This window comes from Carcharhinus amblyrhynchos, chromosome 31 (genome assembly GCF_965287045.1).
Source record: "Carcharhinus amblyrhynchos chromosome 31, sCarAmb.v2.hapA, whole genome shotgun sequence".
Classification (NCBI taxonomy): Eukaryota; Metazoa; Chordata; class Chondrichthyes; order Carcharhiniformes; family Carcharhinidae; genus Carcharhinus; species Carcharhinus amblyrhynchos.
Window position 1 is genome coordinate 16,633,980 of NC_137354.1, and position 20,566 is coordinate 16,654,545.

The window sequence follows — 20,566 nt, forward strand, 5'->3', positions numbered from 1 at the left end:
TGATTTCACATATTTACCTCACTAATCCCTCTAACCTATGCATCCCGGGGCAATTTAGCATGGTCAATCCACCTAACAAGCTCACCTTTGTACTATGGGAGGAAAGCAGAGCACCTGGAGGAAACCTACGCAGATGGGGAGAACGTGCAAACTCCACATAGGCAGTGACCCAAGCTGAGAGTCAAACCCAGGTCCCCAGCACTGTGAGGCAGCAGTGCTAACCACTGTGCCACCCTTTCGAGATTTGCTCTGCCAAAGGGTCATCCTGACTCGAAACATTGGCTCTATTCTTGCCCCACAGATGCTGCCAGACCTGCTGAGATTTTCCAGCATTTTCAGTTTTTGTTTCAGATTGCAGCATCCATAGGATTTTGCCTTTGCCTTCAAAGATTCCCTGCTCCCTTGAAAGTGCTAGAACCCAGAGGAATATGAATCTTTGTCGCAAGAAAACCAGTGGCACCCTTTGTTCTCCCGATGAATAAAGCTTCGGTTATGTACAACACCAGGTATGAATTTTGTTTTTTTTTTCAAAACTGCTTCTGCACCTTCCCCAGGTGACTCATTCAATTCACGTTTTCAGAATTCTGATTTCTGTTTTTTTTGATAATCTATATTTCTTAGATTTGGAAATTTTTTTTAATCTCACAAACTAATTATGCAGCAAGTGTTTGTGAAAACTTAAAACTAGGGAGGGTGCCTGTTTGTTCAAATGTCTGAACTGGGAATTGGATGAGGGAAGCTATCTTAAACTCTCTGTGCACACCTTTAATTTCTTACTCAAGTGTATAATTAGCTTTATCAATCTTAATTTGCTAGATGATACCACAGCCAATAAATGCATGTATTATGACAGTTGAGACACATCAATTAAACCCACTCAGTTATGCCATAAAAATAAGATGACGCTCCAATTGCATCGAATATCCTAATATACTGAATTAGTTAAGTCAGCTGAGAATGCTGTGTTGTTTTAAATGGATGAGATATTGCTTAAACACACTAGCAATATTAAAAACACAGTATGGCGCCAGCAAATATAACACTTAAGAAATCAAATTCCACTTCTTATTACCCTTTTATAGTGGAGCAGTTTCTACTTATGAATGTTAGGATATTATACTCTAAAAGGAACAGAAAATGCAAATGAAAGTGCCTTCACTACTCTGAAGTTTACCCTTATTGGTCTTCCAGGACTGTCAAAAGTGTTTGTGTAAAAAGAATACAAGCTTTGTTCTCTTCTTAATTACGATCAGTAATGAAGTATTGTAGAGTGCAATTGTATTTAGAGAAAGAAAAAAGATCTGGCAAATTTATTTTCTACGATTGATGTTCTGCTTTTTATTGTTGTGCTTGCAGCTGTTTTACTTTCTTCAGCTAAGGGCGTACCAGAGTCCAATTGTGCACAGTTCTACTGCAGCACGGTGGCACAGTGTTGCCTCACAGCGCCAGGGACCCCGGGTTCAATTCCCAGCTTGGGTTACTGTCTGTGTGGAGTCTGCACGTTCTCTCCATGTCTGTGCGTTTCCTCCGGGTGCTCTGGTTTCCTCCCAAAGATGTGCGGGTTAGGTGTATTGGCCATGCTAACTTGCCTCTTAGTCTCGGGGGCAGTGGTTATGGGGACAGGGCCTGGGTGGGGTGGTGGTCAGTGCAGACTTGATGGGCCCAAATGGCAGCCTCCTGCACTGTAGGATTCTATAAGAATGTGGATGTCATATCTTGTGTGCGGGAATGACCCTTTCGAACTTTGTTTCTCCTTCCTAATACAGCAGTTCTGCAATCCTGAGGCTGGGTAAGTTTTTCATGGTACAAAGATGGGACACTTAAGAACTGAAAGACATCGTTAGGCTTAGTAAACCTATTCCAATTTTGCGAGATGAACCCCATGTTTTTTCACAATACCTTCAATCATCTCACACCTCAGACGAGCAACTAATTGTCTGTTACTCGTAATAGGTATGCAGAGTTGGAATTTGTACTTGCATGAGGTCCTCCTTAAGTCCAGGGCCAATTACCCATGCTTAGTTGCTCCACACAATCTCTCAGATACCCAACTGCCAACAGTACACCACTCCTTCACAGGTAGTAAGGAGTCACCAACCTTCTGATCAAGTTGTAGCTCTAGCTTCTCGCAAAGTGACATTGTCCAGGTCTGTACCATGCAGACTTGTCTTTTAACTTGGAGTCTTGCATATTTTTCACTCTTAACCTGACTCTTCCCAGATTCCAGTTGTTTGTGTCACTAGAAGCTGCCAGGTTTCTGGGACTTCCTTAATTTCTGGAGCTTGCTTTCTGAGTGCCTATTGTCTTGCTGGTTTTGGCAATTTCTGTGAAGTGCTCTTTCCTTCTGGGTTACCTTGTATCAACTGAACTCCGCCTGCTTTTACTTTTGTGCATGGGCTCCTGGTTGCTAAGCAACAGCCTAGTTTTTTCATATCCTGTGTTTGTTTTAAAGTTGTTAAAACCACATGGAAAATTCAGGCAAAGTTTAGAATCCTAGAGTCCCTACAATGCAGGAGGAGGCCTTTTGGCCTATCAAGCCTGCACTGACAATAATCCCACCAAGACACTATCCCTGTAACCCCATGCATTTACCCTGCTAATATCCCTGATGATAAGGGGCAATTTAGCATGGCCAATCCACACATTTTTGGACTGTGGGAGGAAGCTGGAGCGCCCTGAGGAAGCCCACGGAGAACGTGCAAACTCCACTCAGATAGTCACAAAAGACTTGGAATTGAACCCAGGCCCCTGGCGTATTGAGGCAGCGGTGCTAACCACTGTGCAACCATGAAACTACACTTAACCCTTAATGCAACTGCAGAACCACATCATGGAAATGTGGCAGCTGTTCTCAAACACAAATTAAGTTTAAAGTACATCTTATTCCGAATAAATATAAATTACTTTATTTCTATTTCCGAACAGTAGAAAACTCCATTGTTACACACTTTTGAATCTGTCCTTACCATGCTCTCTTGAAAGCTCTTTTTCAGAGATGGCTCCCTTTCTGTCGATAGAGACTTATTTCAAATTTATCTTTCTCTCAGGCTGTCCTTTTCCAAGCTGCTCCAAACCTCTGTCATTGTTCTGCTGTTTTCTCCCACTCTCACTTCACTGGACCCCCAGCCCACTTTTGGACTGTTGTGTTCCTTTTATTTCTTTCTTCAGCCGATCATAGTCTGACTGAGGGAACTTGGTCCATCACCCATCGTTTTTCATGCTCTTTCTTGCTCTTTATGACTTTATTAGGGCGGCACGGTGGTGCAGTCTTTAGCACTGCTGCCTTGCAGCGCCAGGGACCCAGGTTCGATTCCTGGTTTGGGTCAATCTGCGGAATCTGCATGTTCTCCCCGTGTCTGTGTGGGTTGCCTCTGGGTGCTCCGGTTTCCCACCACAGTTTGAAAGACGTCTAGTCAGATGCATTGGCCATGCTGAATTCTCCCTCAGTGTCCTGAACAGGTGCTGGAGTGTGGCTACCAGGGGATTGTCACAATAAACTCATTGCAGTGTTAATGTAAGCCTATTTGTGACACTGATAAAATAAACTTAAACTTAGGAGTGTTACTGTGCCTATAATCTCCACCTGCTGCTCTTGTTACTTTTAATAATTTGATAAAGTTCTCACCCATTTTGTTCTCAAGAACACTCGTCTGTCTTCCCCCTCTGTAGCTGCTGACAGGTTTTCTACTCCATTCCTTTTTAAATCCAGGTTTCCATAATTCATGATTTAACTTTACTTATTTCCGTTTGTAAATTAAATTCACAGCATCAATGTTACCTAGTTGATTTATATATTGAGAACAAAAGCTACTTTTCCCTCATGCCCACCTGACACAAGCCAGAGACAGAAAGGTGACAATCCCGCGTTTTCATATTTCAAACCATAACTTGATACGAGGGGAATCAAACTCCCTGTAGTGCAGAGCTGTTTAAATGACCTGCAGCCAAACATTGTTTAGCCTTTGTACCAAATCTGTTCTTTCCTGAAGCACTTCCTTTGATTGGAAAGGGCTGAGAGAGATTGTAGCTGGGGGGCCAGTTACACTAAGACAACCAGTGTGCGGGAATATATTTCCATGGGTAAGAGTAATCAGAATTGTGAGGTCCCAGACAGGAAAACCGACGCGAATCAGTAGAACTATAATTATATTGATCATCCAACTAACTATTTTATCTATTCAGGTCTAAACAATTTCCGAATCCTTTGAATTTGATTTTTTTTTTTAAATTCAATTTCTGGGGTGAGTGTCACTGGCTGGGCCAGCATTTATTGCGCGTCCCATTCCAGAGGGTATTTGAGGGTCAACCACATTGCTGTGGCTCTGGAGCCACATGTAGGCCAGACCTGGTAAGGATGGCAGATTTCCTTCCCTAACGGACATTAATGAACCAGAAGGGCTTTTATGACAATTGACAGCGGTGATCATTAGCCTTTTAATTCTGGATTAATTCCATCAACTGTGGTGGGAGTTGAACCCAGATTTTGCTCTGGGTCTTGGGACGACTTGTCTAGTGACAATACCACTACGCCACTGCCTTCTCCTGTGACTTATCTTGACTAGCCAGCTCTTGGTATCTGTTTGTAAATTTACATGGCAGTCATTCCACAGTTAGATGGATTAAGATTGCTTTTCCTCATCTTTCACACTATCTTCTGACTCTAGAACATAGAACGTTACAGCACAAACAGGCCCTTTGGCCCTCAATGTTTCGCTGACCTGTTAAACCAATCTAAAGCCCGTCTGACTTGCACTATTCCAATATCATCCATACGTTTATCCAATGGCCACTTAAATGTCCTTAATGTTGGCGAGTCCACTACTCTGTTGCCTTACTTCTGACTTTGCATTCTAGAAATTTGAATTTCAGCTGCTTAAGCTGTCTACGTGCTGTTTGTGGTGGGTGCCTATTTTTAAAAAGTTATCTGTATGGTTGCTGCTGCACTTGCTTATTCCTTGCACTTGTTTAAAAAAAATGTTGTGTTCAGGTGTTTTGTTTTTATTAGCACTGACTGCCCCAGGGAGTTGGAAGATGCAACGAGCTATATGTTTCTCTATTGTAGCTGTGTTCCAGTTGTGCTTGCCTTTTGCCTTTTACCTGTCAATCTCTCTGCCAGACTGTCAGTTTCCTCATACTGGAGTATTTATCTCTGCACTCAGTGTGTCCTCATGTTACTGCCATGTAAGTCTCTCGTGTGCCATTTCTCATCCATCATAATCGATTTCTGTACTATTGAATTTTCACAAGTTTTGATCATGGTGTATTACCTCGCTAAAACAATTAAATTGTGCATAATTTATGGTTATCGTATAATGCAAATAGAATCATGGACTTGCTCCACAATCCTAACAGTGTTGCTCTTGCACAGTGATGTTTAATGGAAAGGAGGGTGACAGGTTCATTCAGTGCAACTATGCTATTTGCCTTCCATCACAGCCAGCGACACACAACATAGGTGAAGTTTAAATAAGCTTGCTTTTGGGAGGGGTCTGTCAACTCCAACAAGTGAGAAATCATTTGGTCACCATCCCCACAGCAAGGAGCAGCAGGACCTGCTCCAGGGAAATCGTGCAGATTTTGGGGTGGCAAGGTACACAACATTTTTATTGAGCGCTATCTGTAAATGTTGTAGGAGTCCAAACTGATGTGCTAAACTTTCTTATATATAAGCATGTGTCGTGGTTTGTCTTTCATCATTTCTGCAGCACGGTGACATAGCGGTTAGCACTGCTGCCTCTCAGCACTAGGGAACTGGATTCAATTCTGGCCTCGGGTGACTGTCGGTGAGGAGTTTGCACGTTCTCTCCGTGTTTGCGTAGGGTTCCTCCGGGTGCTCCAGTTTCCTCCCCACACTCCAAAGATGTGTGTGCATTAGGTGGATTGGTCATACTAAATTGCCCGAGTGTCCAAAGATGTGTAGGTTAGGTGGATCGGCCATGCTAAACTGCCCCTTTGTGCCCAAATGTATATGTTAGGTAGATTAGTGATGGGAAATGCCCAGGATTATGGGGATGGAGGGGTAGGTGGTTGACCTGGATGAGATGCTCTTTTGGAGAGTTGGTGCAGACACGATGGGCTGAATAGCTCCCTTCTGCACTGTAAGGATTCTGTAATTCCTGTTGGATGTTTAGAACACTTTCTGGCGCGTTACTCAGAGGGAAGCCCCAGGTCATTCATAATTATTACAGGCTTGTTAAAATAGTACTGTTGATCTTTCGTGCAGCCTATTAATGAGGCGTTAACTTTAGCATCGGCCACCTTTTAGTGCCAGGACACTGTGAGCTTTGAAATGAAGTCTACAGCTAGCAATGGAAATGTCTTTTAAACCTCAGTTGAAACTGTGTAGAACTGTTCAACCATTATCCATTTTTTAATTTGATTTACTATTGTCATGTATATTAGTACACAGTGAAAATATTGTTTCTTGTGCACTGCACTGACAGTATACCGTACATAGGGAAGGGAAGGAATGTATTGTTACAGTCAGAGAAAAAAGTTAGAATACAGTTTTAGAATCACAGAATGAGAGTTAAAGATAGAATTAGAAGGTAAGCTGGGCACAGCTTACAAGACACTGCCTTGCTCTCTTGGTGGTGGACGTAGTTTATTATTACGTAAAAGATAAATTTCTTAATTTGTGAAAGGGTCAGATTGACACTGATCTGGATGGAAGCCTCTGATTAGATAAGAAAAGTTTGTATATGTGTTGTGCCTTTCACAACTTCACAATGTCCGTTAGGAACAGTGAAGTGCATTTGAAGTAAAATTGCTGTTGTAGCACCAATTTGTGCACTGTACTCTCCCACAAACAACAATGTGATAATGGCCAAATCATCTGTGATGTTGATTCAAGGATAAATATTGGTCAGTGAAGTAATACAGCTCATTGAACTTTGGAAGAGCGCTGGTTCGCTGGTCTCTCCCAGTCTAATGAGGATGGAGAGGGTGGCACAGTTATGTTTAAGCTGTCTTGTTGCTTTTGCACGGAATGTGACCTTGTCAGTAGCGAATGACGTGCCATGAGCTGAAAGTAGCATTACCATAGTATTAAGTTCCACTTTATTTCTGTGTTAACATCACCTAACTGGTCTTTATGTAGGAAATGGAAAAGGAAACGGCTTCTGGAAAAGGAGGAAAGGCGAGCTAATGGTGAAGATGCTGCGTCTGATGAAAGTGATGCAGAGTTTGATGAGGGCTTCAAGGTGCCCGGCTTCTTTTGGAGAAAGCTATACAAGTATGTCAAGACATCAAAGGGTGTCTCTCTCCCTCTGAGGATAAATCGAGTTACCAGGGTGGGGATCGATGTGGAGGGGTGGGGGAGGGTGGGGACTGACCTGGAGGGACAGAGGTTGTTGGGAGCTGGAAATGAATCTTTCCAGAACTAGAAATGGCTCTTCAACTGATGGGTTCTTCCTCTGCCTCTGACTGAGAAGGACCAGAAGGTATAAGAGTAACTAGTGCCATCAGGCTGAGCTCTCGGTGAACAGGGGAATATATTCCTCGCCCTCCTCCAGATACCATGTCCTAAGAGAGTGTTGGCAGCCATGGACCTCCATTGGATTGGTCCATGATCATGCGTGACAAATACCGCAGCAGTTTGCCATTGCCACCTCACGGTATGGCTGACCAGGAAACTCCCATTCTTACCGCCTGCCTAATGATAGAATTTACGGGCTGGTGACCAATCTGTTTGGCTGTTTAATGAAAATACCTTCTGTGGCCCTCAAGTCCTGGAGTGGGACTTGAACCTGAAGTTCTGGCTCAGAGGTAGGGGACACTAATCACTGTGCCACGGGACTTCCTAGGGAACATATTAGGTACTGCAAAACAGTCAAATTGTTAAAACAGGTGAATGTATGCTTAAATATAGACTGAATTCCATTTGAATTAATCAGTTTGAATATTGGTTTTGCCACTTATAAAGTGATGCATCATTTCAGTTTTAGTCTGGACAGTTTTCAATGCTATCACTTTGTGTCACTCTGGGAGAGAGCAATGTGCCCTTCTAGTCTTTCCTAGCCCATTTTATTGACCAGTGAAACAATTAATAACCATCTCCAAGTGGAATAGAAATGGATTATGCAGCATTTAGTAATTTGGTTGAAAAATTCAGTGCTGGCTTTTAAAATCTATTAAGCAATGTGTAGTTTGTAGAAATAAGTATTCATAGAACATTATGGGATTCATTGCTTACTTTGAGATATTGACAGAAAAATAAAACAAATCGATAGCATACATAACAGAAAGTGCTCTATAATGTGTTTTGTCAAATTAATTGCACTTTCAAGCATTCTTATTTTTAAAAAAACGCTTTGTCGGGCAGCACCAACATTACCGAATGATTTAAATACTGCCAAGTTGGTTGAAGCATGTTTGTTGTTTCCGGTTTTTTAACCATTGTCGCGTTGCTAATTCTTGATTAATTTATGAATGCTTTCCGCTGTGTTTTGTTAACAAACAAATCTGGGCTTTGCCCGCTCCTAGGTATCAGCAGACAGGTGTGAGGTGGCTGTGGGAATTGCACTGTCAACAGGCCGGGGGCATTTTGGGGGACGAAATGGGACTGGGCAAGACCATCCAGATAATTGCCTTCCTGGCAGGCCTAAGCTACAGCAAGATAAGGACACGCGGTTCAAATTACAGGCAAGTGCCCCTCTGCAGACTGTCAGTCTGTGTAGCTCAATTAATATTTCATCAGTTGTATTGCTGTTGTAGGAGGGACTCGTGAATTTTTAATGACATTTCAATTACAATATTCCTTTAATTCTTTTAGTAGGCCCATCAAAGGGAATTTTTACGAGATCCAGGAGCTGAAGGGCAAGAGAAATTAAACATGTAACACATTTAATGAAAGGCAAAACATTTAAACTTCACTTTACAGAACACAATCATGTGATACCATTGGTCGATAAGTTGCGTAAGGTTACCCTTCACAGCAGGGGTTTGTTTGCAAACTCACTTATGCCTCGATATCGATACTTTGTGTAAACAGAATTTTAAATTGCCCGTATAAATTGTTAGCTTAGTTTATTAAATCTTGCATTAAAATCTCCTTTGGCAGCACACAATGTTCGCGGCCTTTACGCAGTAATGAATATCTTTGGATGCTGTCAGTCAGTGCTTTAAAAAGACTGCATTATGCAGATGTACTTTACTGCCCCCGCAGACTTGCACCTTGTCGTTTTTCCTTCTGCAGGCTGTTGGTCTTGCATAGCGGTGCCCCAGAGAACTTCCAGGGTGTTTTGCTGAATTGTAACCTTTGCCTGCATCAGGGAGAGCTTAGTGACATTTACAGTTGCATGCGACCATCAGGGAAACAAAAGCCCTTGTCAACTGGTGCTTGAAAAACTGTCGTGTTGAATTTCTGAAATGTGGACTTATTAAAGTTGTTTCTTTTCTCCCCAAGATACGAGGGCTTGGGACCTGTGGTTATTGTTTGCCCGGCAACAGTGATGCACCAGTGGGTGAAAGAATTCCACGTGTGGTGGCCCCCGTTCAGAGTGGCAGTTCTGCATGAGACAGGTTCCTTCACTAGCAGGAAGGTTGGTAGTCTCAAAGGCTGGGATCACAATGATGCTGATTTCCAGACAGCAAAATGCTCAGAGGTTCACGAACTAAGGAAAATCATTGCCCAATTACGATAAGAATGTTAACAGTAACCGTTTAGTGCAAAGTGAAAGAGATTGATCAATATTGATGCCACGCATAATCTTATCCCGGCCCCAGACATGCTGATGTTATTAACGTATCTTCAAAATACTGCAGAGGCCAGAAGATGCCGGAAATGTTCAGCAGGTCAGGCTACCTTGATGAAGAGAGCAGCAGATTTAACGTTTCAGGTTTCTTGTCGAAAGTCTGTGAATTTTGCACTTGCGGACATGTAGGCCGGCATTTTCCCGCCACGCCCAGCCCAGACTTGGACGGGCGCGGCTCGCAGAACAGAATTCGCTGTTGGTTTCGGGCAGGATTTTACGAGCCTCCGCCCAAACGAGGTCATAAAATACCGGCCGTAGCCCTACACTCATTATTCAAGATAATGTTTCTTCCACAACGTCTATCTTTGAAAATCTGCACCTGCAGAAAATTGTGTGGTCGTTTGAGGCTTTCGTCATACCATTGTCCCCCAAGACATGGAATTGGCCTGGTCACTATCTTCCAATTCCTTTTTAATGCTACTATATTCATATTGGTTGATATATTTTCTGAATCACATTGATCAGATTACTGCCTGGCGTTCCTTCCCAGCGATGCATTACTTTATATTTAAGTCGTATTTGACCAGGCAGAGAAATCAACAAAACCTTGGCTGCAGGAATATTGCTCGGACGTTTCATTTCTTTGGAATTATTTCTATTTTATTGTTGGTGTCAACGTTGTTTGAATTAGAGGGAGAGGCTGGATAGGCTGGGACTTCTTTTCCCTGGACTATAGGAGGATGAAGGGGTGAACTTACAGAGGTTTATAAAATCATGAGGGGCATACGTAAGTCAAGACCTTTTCCCCACAGTAGTGGAGTACAAAACTAGAGGACATAGGTTTAAGGTAAGAGGGGAAAGGTTTAAAAGGGGCACCTTCTTCACGCATAGAGATGGGTAAAATTACAACACTTAAAAGGCAATTGGACAGGCACATGGGTGGGAAAGGTTTAGAGGGACGTGGGCCAAATGCAGGCAAATGGGACTAGTTCAGTTTAGGACATCTAAACCTCTTGACACCTAGTGGACAAAAGGACCTGTTTCTGTCTGTGTATCTCCATAACTATTAGCTTAATTATAGAAGCCAGCAATATAGAATCATAGAACTCTTACAGTGTGGAAGGAGGCCATTCAGCCCATCAAGCCTGCACCAACTACAATCCCACCCAGGCCCTATTCCCATAACTGCACATATTTATCCTCCTAATCCCCTGATACTAGGGTCAGTTTAGCATGGCTAATCAACCTAACCCACACATCTTTGGATTGTGGGAGGATACCAGAGCACCTAGAGGAAATGGGGAGAACGTGCAGACTTCACTCAGACAATGACCTGAGACCAGAATTGAACCCGGGTCCCTGGCGCTACGAGGCAGCAGCGCTAACCACTGTGCCACCATGCCGCTCGATGTAATTGAGTGCACACATAGAATTCAACCAGCTTATAGTCGCGTGAGCTTGGCTGAAGTCATTTAAGTTCTGTAAGTAATGATTCTCGAAAAACAGTTGCATCTGCAGTGAAATGTTCACTAGTTTTCTGAGCTAGTTGCATCCGTGTATGTGTCCACACATGGATCAGCTATCATCTGCCAATGTCATTGATTTTAATGTTAAATAATCACAATGAGGTAATGCAAGGAATAGTACGCTACAAATATGTTTTTAAATAATCCTTAACATAAAGCTTCTTTTAAAATTTCAGCTGCGATCAAAAAACTGTCTCAGGCTTTAGGTTCACCAGCATGGAAAAAAGAAACAAAAGAATTGCTTTATTTGTTGCGTACATTTATTAAGAGGCTTGACAAAGACCAGTTTCCTTTTCACTTTGACACGAAGCTTCCTCGTGTTTTTTTTCCCCTTGTCAGCACAAGACATTGTTTATTTAAAATTTTGCTTGAAGGAATTTTAAATTAATTACAGGTTCAGCAATTCATGACTGTGAACCTCCTATGCTCTGTTTGCTGTGAATGGCCTTCATATGCCTGCCTTTAAGTCCTGTTTTGTTGGTACCTGACAGTGTGATTTATGGCTGTTGTTTTCTAACAGTCCACTATTTGCCCTCTAGGAGGGATTGGTCTCCAGAGCATCAATAAGAACAGCAGCACTTTCGCAAAATGTCTTTTAATGATAGCAGAACTGTGTTCATCGAGTTAGGCTAATTGCAGGCGTCCCTTATTAATTGCAAAAACTGGGAGAGGTTACATATTTTACAAGCACTTAATTTGAAATCGCGAGAGATGATTTGAGTATTACATCTGCCGATGGAGGTCTTGGTACACTTTATAATGATTTTTGTGATCAGTCTGTGTATACAAAACAGCGAGAATTGTGTGCATGCATCTCTTGCTGCAATTATAACACAGTATATTTTGATTCTGCAGGAAAGGCTCATTCGAGAAATTGCAGCTTGTAATGGCATTCTGATCACCTCCTATTCCTACGTGCGAATTATGCAAGAGTCCATTGCGCACTACAGCTGGCATTACATAATCTTAGACGAAGGGCATAAGATCCGAAACCCGAATGCTGCGGTCACTGTTGCATGCAAACAGGTACTCCGGAACGTATCTTTTTAATTTGTTCTTGGGTTGTGGGTGGCGCAGTCGAGACCGAATTTGCCATCATTCCTAAGTGATCATGTGCTTATAAGTAAATTCCTCACTTTGCCACTTTAGAGTCCACCATACCATGTCGGTTGCACCTGGCAGGGATGAAACCGGGGTTCAGCAGGAGATAAGGCTAGCCCATTGCACTTGGTGTTGGTGGGGGTTGGGTTGCTAATACATTGGATCTTGTTTGATTGAGGCCAAGATGGGGTGCAATGTCTCATCTTGTCACCTTGGATCTGGTTTGTCCCTCATGAGGGGCCATAAATTGAGTTCAATTTGAATTGGGTCTTTTGGTTGGAATAAAAGCACCAGGTAGACTTTGACCGCTTCTTTAACAGAGATGCCAAGAGGACTCCTGAATGTCATTCCACATGGAGAAACAATTGGGCAGGCTGTTCAAGTGTGCAATCCTACTGGCCAACTGGTGAATAAGGATGAAATAAAGGTGGGGCTAGATTGCTGCCTGACTTGATTTGTTTGAGAAGGAATAAGATAACAAGCTTCAGGCAATATACATCCCGCAGCAACCTAGGTCTGTAGAATGGTCTTAATGCAGAATGCATGTTCTACAAGGCACGGAAAGTAAAGAAACAAATAGGAGGACTGGTTACTGATCAGCAGTGAGAACATTATTAGGGCGTGTCTGAAAGCTTTGTCAAAAACTTTTAAGGACGTTTTTCAAGGCAGAGTAGAGTTTAGGGCGAAAGCACCAGAGAATACATTGGGGAAGTGACTTTGGGTGAATGGGATATACAAAGAAGGCATTTGTGGCACTGAGTGTTGGGTTTTTTGGTACCCTATGCAGCAGGGTACAGTGGATAAAGTTGGAAGAGATTGTGCTCCGAGGTTGGGTTAGAATGATAGAATCCCCACAGTGCAGAAGGAGGCCATTCGGTCCATCAAGTCTACACCGACCACTGTCCCACCTAGGCCCTATTCTCATAATGCCATGCATTTAGCCTCACAAGTCCCCCTGACACTAAGGGGCAATTTAGCATGGCCAATCCACCTAACCGGCACACCTTTGGACTGTGGGAGGAAACTGGAGCACCTGGAGGAAACCCATGCCAATACAGGGAGAACGTGCAAACTCAGTGACCCAAGCCGGGAACCGAACTGGGGTCCCTGGCGCTGTGAGGCAGGTGGTGCTAACCAATGTGCCACCATGTCAACCTCAGGACACAGATTTTTAAATTCAATGCATTGCGAGACTGGGGTACAATTCAGAAGTGGCTTGAGTGTACATTGATAGAATTACTGAAATATTACAAAAATTTCTTACCTGCACTATAGATGTATTTCATTCATAATTAATCCTCAACATTTAATCAAGTCATTTTTGCTGGCCGCACTTAACATGTGTAGCATGCAGTTATCACCAATGCAAATCTTTGCATGTAACACTCCTTTGCTGGGTATTAATGTTTATTTATTAGTCATTAGTAAGGCTGACTAACACTGCAATGAACTTATGTGAAATTCCCCTATTTGCACCTTTAAAAGGTTCAATCACCTATTTTGCACAGATGAGTTTTGCAATTAATTTTGTGTGTTTTGTAGACAATGAAATGATCACTTTGGGATCCACTGCATTCTTCAAAATTCCAGATGCACTTGTCCCACTTTCTAGAATCACATGATGTACACGGTCAAAGGTAAAATTGCCATAGCCCCCATTGACCACGAGTTGCTCCCCCTCCTTCTCTGTTTGAGGGGGCCAATGGAGGGCTGACTGGTGGTGATTTTAACCTGAGGATAACCGCACCTCAAGCAAGGTTAAGAATGCCAGCCTTCATGAATAATTAACCCACGCTGTTTGCGCTGCTCCACACCACTAACCAGCTGTCCAGTCAACTGAGCTAACCTACTTTAGTCATGTCTAAAGATTTTGTACAAATATGGAGTAACATCCAATGTTTACTTCTTAGTAATTGAATTTACATTTGTACTGACGCATTGAATGGTTCAAGTAGCAGATTATCATGTAACACTTGATGATAAAGTTTAGTTATTTAATAGTCACAAGTGGACTTATATTCACACTAATGAAGTTACTATGAAAATCCCCTAGTCACCACACTCCAGCGCCTATTTGGGTACACTGAGGGAGAATTTTAGTGTGGCCAATCCACCTAACCAGCACATTTTTGCACTGTGGGAGGAAACCAGAGCCACCTGAAGGAAACTGACGAGCATGGGGAGAATGTGCAGGCTTTGCACAGACAGTGACCCAAGCCGGAAATTGAACCCGGGTCCCTGATGCTGTGAGGCAGCAGTGCTAAGCATTGTGCCACCATTCTGCCCTAATTGAATTATTTGAACAATCTGAGATATGTCTTTCTTAAAAGTATCTTTGTGAACTTAATTTTGGCACAGCTTTATTGAATCACAAGAGCTTTTAATGTAGATAAATATTTAAAGAGATTTATTTGATGTGAGTTTTACAATGATCTTGCACTTAGGCAAGTAGTGTGCATTACCAGCATTAAGAGTAGCAAAAATTAAAATGTACAGTTATATTTTTTATACCACAGTGTTATCAATTTTATTATCTGATGGAGGGTTTTAAGCAGCAAAGCAAATGAACAGCAATAGATTTCTTTTGAGATGGAAAAGATCAGCCGCTGTGCCGCAGTTGGGCTTGGCACACGTCTTTAGGGACTAATTTTGAGTGTATGTTTAAGAACATGAATCGGAGCAGGAATAACCCGTACAGCTCCTCAACCAACCTTTCAGTGAGATCATGGCTGAATTTCCACATGGACTTCACTTCCCCACCGATTCCCCATATTCCTTAATTCCCAAGAATCTAACAATTTCAGTCTTGAATGTATGCTGCCACTGAGCCCCAGGATAGAGAATTCCAAAACTCAATCCATAGATCAGTTCTTGCCCAATTGGGTAGAGATGTTGACTAGTTGAGGCCTGAACAAAAATTTATTGCTTGGATTTCAATATAAAAACTGCCCCATTTGAAACCCTCATACAAAATCACTGTGCCTGCAGCATTCAAGGAGGGTAAGGTTAGTGGAGAAGGGAGGCAACTCTTTTGAGTTAAACTAAATAAATAGCCTGCGTGTGTATTTTTCTTTGTTTGGTTAAGGTTTTTTTGTGGATTATTTCGGAATTACGCATTATACAACATTTTTATTCTTTACCAGGTTTGCCACGCAGACTGGGATGAGTTTGCATAATCCCAAAATAACTCGCCAAAAAATACCCCCCCCAACCAAACAAAGGAAAACACACATACAGGCTATCTATTTAGTTTAACTCGGAAGAATTCCTTCCCTTCTCCACTAACCCTACTCACAAACTTGCATGGTGAACAAATGGCTCAGGCCCTGTTTACAAAGTTGCTGACAAGCCCAAGTGTGTGAAACTATAAGAATCCCAACGAGTAAATTGAGCAGTGAAGTTGATGTAAAACATGGTAGAGCACAAACACACAACAACAACCTCCCCCCCCCCCCCGACCCCCAAAAAGCCTCCTAATACATCGGGGAAAGGCAGTCCGTTTGAATGCCCCATTTCAAATGTGAATGTGAGCTCAGGATGGAGCTCATTAAGACATACTAGGATATTATCACATGCTATGGATTTAAATATGGCAAACATATTATCCACGTATTGGAAACATGCAAGGGCAGGGGGATTAGATATAATTCCATTGAAGATAGAAAGTATCTCAGCGTGCCACAAATTACACTGACAACCGACTTAAGATTGTCAGTCAGGGTCGCAGTGTGGTGCATTTGTGCATGCTGGAAGCTACATATATTAATACCTGGAGACAAAAAGAACGTGCACATGCTGCACCTCTTTCAGTCAAACAGATTAAGCAATCACAGTTTGCTGGTTCCTTCCCCAAAGAACCAGTGAGGAAGCCTTGACCAATCAGAGTCAAGCTGCCTCATTTAAATTTTCAAACAGTGCTGGGCAGTTAACCGTCAGTCACCATTAACTGGTGCATTCTCCATGGTAACGCTGCTACCAGAGCGCAGTCACTAATCAATCAGCTCACGCTTCTCATACAGTATGATGTTTCCCCTGACATTGAGTGCAAGACAAAAAGTTTTCACCAAAAGTGGCTTTTTTCAGCAAATTTCAAGTTCTCTACTACCAAACTTTGAATGTTTTGAAGGGCTTGGGGGAATTTGGACAAGGCACTGCCATTTCACAAATTTTATTGTTGATTCCCTTTGCAGTTCCGCACTCCACATCGCATCATCCTCTCTGGCTCACCGATGCAGAATAACCTGAAGGAGCTCTGGTCCTTATTTGACTTTGTTTTTCCAGGAAAACTAGGAACGTTACAAGTCTTTATGGAACAATTTTCTGTCCCCATCACAATGGGAGGCTATCAAAACGCCTCACCTGTTCAGGTATGCAAAAGAGCAAATGGTGCCACCGTTATAAAATAATGAATAAAAAGCAGCAGGACGGCTTCACAGGTTTGGGGAATTTCAGATGCTGGCCAGCGATGTTGCTCAACCTTTTCCTTCTTTAGATTTCCAGTATTCACATTTTAAATCTTCACAATTTTAATGGGAAGAGGAAGATCATAGAATTGGGTAAAAAAGGAGGAAGCGGGTTCTTGGAAAAGAAAGGGATTAGGGTAGAAATAAGTTAAAAATGCCACTATCAAATTGGAAACAAGGGGAGAGGTGGCAAGAATGGGAATTGGATTACTGCCCCACAGCAATATGGTGGTTGATGACTGCGAAAGAGTATCTGAAATGCTGACTATACATGTTTTCTTTCCATTACAGAAGATGCTGTTCAGAATGTGTAGCTTTTTCTTTTCACCGCGGCAATATTTTAATTAATTTACCTACATTGATGTGTGTTTTTTTTGGTATTACGTTACTACATTAGATTATGTTTGAGTAACGGAAGTCTCGTTCATGCTAACACTCCTGCGTTAATTGAGTAGGTGTTTCGGTCATGTATTTTAATTCCTGCCCTTTTTTGTGCAACTGATCCCTTACTTTACCATATGTTCTTCAAACTAAAAAAAAACCCTTCTGCTTGTGATGATGATCTTTTCTCTTCCTTAAGCCTGCTTATGTAGAGGCCAGTAGGCGCTAATCATTTGGTATTGTGTAGCATTGTGCAAGCCTCCTGCAGCTTTCCTTTTGATCCTTAGACCACTCAGATTAGTGATAAATGGCATTTGGGCTGATATAGGATTAGACACAAAGATAACGTACCGTGATGAAAGGGCCATTTCCCTGAGGGTAAGACTTGCACAGCTAATAAAACTTCCATTTCGTGTCCTCCTGAGAGCTCTGAACTATATTGTTGAGTCTAAACCATTACACGTAGAACCAAACATTAGTATAACAGAGCACTGGTATCATTAAGAATTAAACATAAAAGCCACATTTGCCGCTAGAAGAATCCATACTGCAAGAAGATTATTATAGTTAATAGTAATATTGCAGTATTAATTACCTGACCTGCGCTATTTCTCAATTTAATTTAGCTAAATAAATGTGGAAAAGACCAGATTGATGCTAAATTTGTTACTGTTACTGGGCCCAATAAAATGTCTTTGTGATGTGTTTTTTAAATGAAGTTACTTGTATGACATACATAATGACTGTTAAGTGGTGAGTTAGCATTTCTCGAAGCATTTTTGCTCTAACTACCCTTTGTAAATGCGTCCCTGCTGGTTGATTATTATTGCAACCTAGGTGTGTATCCTTTCTAAAAAGTTGTTCTGAAATGTCCTCAGGTGCAAACTGCCTATAAGTGCGCTTGTGTTTTGCGGGACACCATAAATCCATATTTGCTGCGACGAATAAAGGCAGATGTAAAAATGAATTTGGCGCTACCGGACAAGAACGAACAGGTGAGCAAAACGCGGAGAGGGTGGGTTTCTAATGGTCGGAAGAGAGATTTTCTGCTGGGGTGACATAGTGGTTATCACTACAGCCTCACAGTACCAGGGACCTGTGTTCAATTCCCAGCTTGGGTCACTGTCTGTGTGGAGTCTGCATGTTCTCCCTGTGTCTGCGTGGGTTTCCTCCGGGTGCTCCTGTTTTCCTCCCACCATCCAAAGATGTGTGGGTTAGGTGCATTGGCTATGCTAAATTGCCCGATACTGTCCTGGGATGCGTAGGTTAGTGGATTAGCGGGGTTACGGGGATAGGGCATGGGTAGGATTCTGGTTGGTGCAGACTTGATGGGCTGAATGGCCTCCTTCTGCACTGTAGGGATTCTGTGATTCTAATCCAACCTCTGTGTGCCGTCTCGTCCAGCTCTGTATACTGTACCCTGCTGCATAGAGTACCTCCTTCTGTGCTGTAGGGACTCTATGAACTTCTACCTGAAGAGTGTGGCGACTAGGGGATTTTCACAGTAAATTATGTTGTTAATGTAAACCTACTTGTGACACTAATAAAGTAAACTTCAAACTACTGCAGTTACCCAAGTGTTGTCATACAGTCAATGATGAGGGCATGCTCCTTTCCCACCCCATTGCAATGCCCTACCTACCCCATTGCCTGGAAATGGAAATTTCCTACTCTCAGCAGGGGGTGCCAACCAATTATTGTGCCAGTTATTGCATTGGTTCAGTTGATTTGACAGCACCATACAGGGAATGCACCTGGGATCTTCCTGATTTGTTAAGACTCTCTGCCACAATTTATGTATGCAATTACCCACTGAGTTATTGAGATTTCAGAATTAATAAGTTGATTATTTTTGCATCACATTTGGGAGGGGTGGGAGGGGCGGCTATAGTATCAATTGCTGCATCGTCTTAACTTTAAAGTATTAGCTACTCCAATTTATAAGAGAAGTTGTTCACATTGGAACAAGAGTCCCAGCTGATGGCTGGTGTGCAAAATATTTGGGAGGAATGACCTCCAGAGCTTCGTTGGGCCCTCCCGTCCCTGAGCTTGGTGTGACAGTAGCTACATTAAATATTTAAACGCCATCGTAAAGCACAGCTGGGGAAATGAATGCAAAATAACAAAAGACTTAGTCCTCCTGCAAAAATAAGAGCACTCCACATCTGCGAGCACAGATGCTGATTGTGCTTTTAAAATTGTGCTCTGTGAATTTTTAATTACCGGTATAAGTTATAGTTGGATTAAAGAGAGAGCGCGTTGTTTTTAATTTTATCCCAGTAACTTTAATGGCCCTTTTTTTGTAATTGCTGCTTATTCGTTAATTAGTAGCCTATCGTGTCATTTGGTACCAAACACACCACACACGCAAGTAATAAATGGTACGATTAGTGTAGTCTTAACTTTTTTGGATGTGATTTTTTTTTTAAAAGTTGATAGTATTGTTTCCTAGCAAAGTTGCTTGTGACAAAGAGCAACTAGTGATTAGCGTAAAAGCAAAAACTAAAGACTGAACTAATCACAAAGTGCAGTGTTCATCAATAATGCAAAACATTTCATTCAGTAATGCTGTTGCATTATATTGTGGATATAACATTTGTCATCACTTCATAAAAAGATATAAATACTTCCTGAAGTGCGTTGTGTGTTCCTGTTCAGCCAGTAATTCAGCGGCCAAGATTAGTAGTCCAGGAAGCACGTGTTCAAATCCCACCCTGGAATTGCAGAGTATAACTTTAAGTTTTAAAGGTTATTTATTAGTGTCACAAGTAGGTTTATGTTAACACAATGAAGTTACTGTGAAAATCCCTGAGTCACCACACTCTGGCGCCTGTTCGGGTACACTGAGGAAGAATTTAGCACGGCCAATGCACTTAACCAGCACATCTTTCGGATTATGGGAGGAAACCAGAAACATCGGGAGGAAACACACGCAGAAATGGGGAGAATGTTTTTAAAGTTTATTAGTGTCACAAGTAGACTTACATTAACACTGCAATTAAGTTACTGTGAAAACCCGTCAGCCCCCACACTCTGGCGCCTGTTGGGATACACTGAAAGAGAATTTAGCATGACTGGTCCCTCTAACCAGTACGTCTTTTGGGCTGTGGCAGGAAACTGGAGCACCCAGAGGAAACCCATGCAGACGCAGGGAGAGCATGCAGACTCCACACAGACAATGACCCAAGCTGGGAATCGAACCCAGGTCCCGGGCACTGAGAGGCAGCAGCGAAAGCCACTGTGTCACCATGATGCCCCTAAAGTTCAGTTTTAAAAATAATTTTTAAAAAGCTGCTTTGATTGAAAAGCGTTAGGTTGTGATTAAAAATCCAGCTGGGACATTAATGTCTTTCAGGCCAGGGCCTGTCGATTTGATCGCCCCTTAATCCGCCTCTGAAGT

General features: G+C 42.3%; 1 protein-coding gene across 2 annotated transcripts in view; it reads left to right on the forward strand.

Annotated features, from left to right (window-relative positions):
- Positions 1-20,566, forward strand: part of ercc6 (excision repair cross-complementation group 6) — a 56,053-nt gene that overhangs the window by 14,375 nt on the left and 21,112 nt on the right. For both annotated transcript variants that reach the window (XM_080215718.1, XM_080215719.1), the window contains exons 5-10: positions 7,100-7,234; positions 8,485-8,643; positions 9,407-9,542; positions 12,077-12,247; positions 16,513-16,689; positions 18,045-18,161. In XM_080215718.1, the coding sequence (XP_080071844.1) occupies positions 7,100-7,234; positions 8,485-8,643; positions 9,407-9,542; positions 12,077-12,247; positions 16,513-16,689; positions 18,045-18,161 (895 nt within the window). The remainder of the gene's footprint in view (positions 1-7,099; positions 7,235-8,484; positions 8,644-9,406; positions 9,543-12,076; positions 12,248-16,512; positions 16,690-18,044; positions 18,162-20,566) is intronic.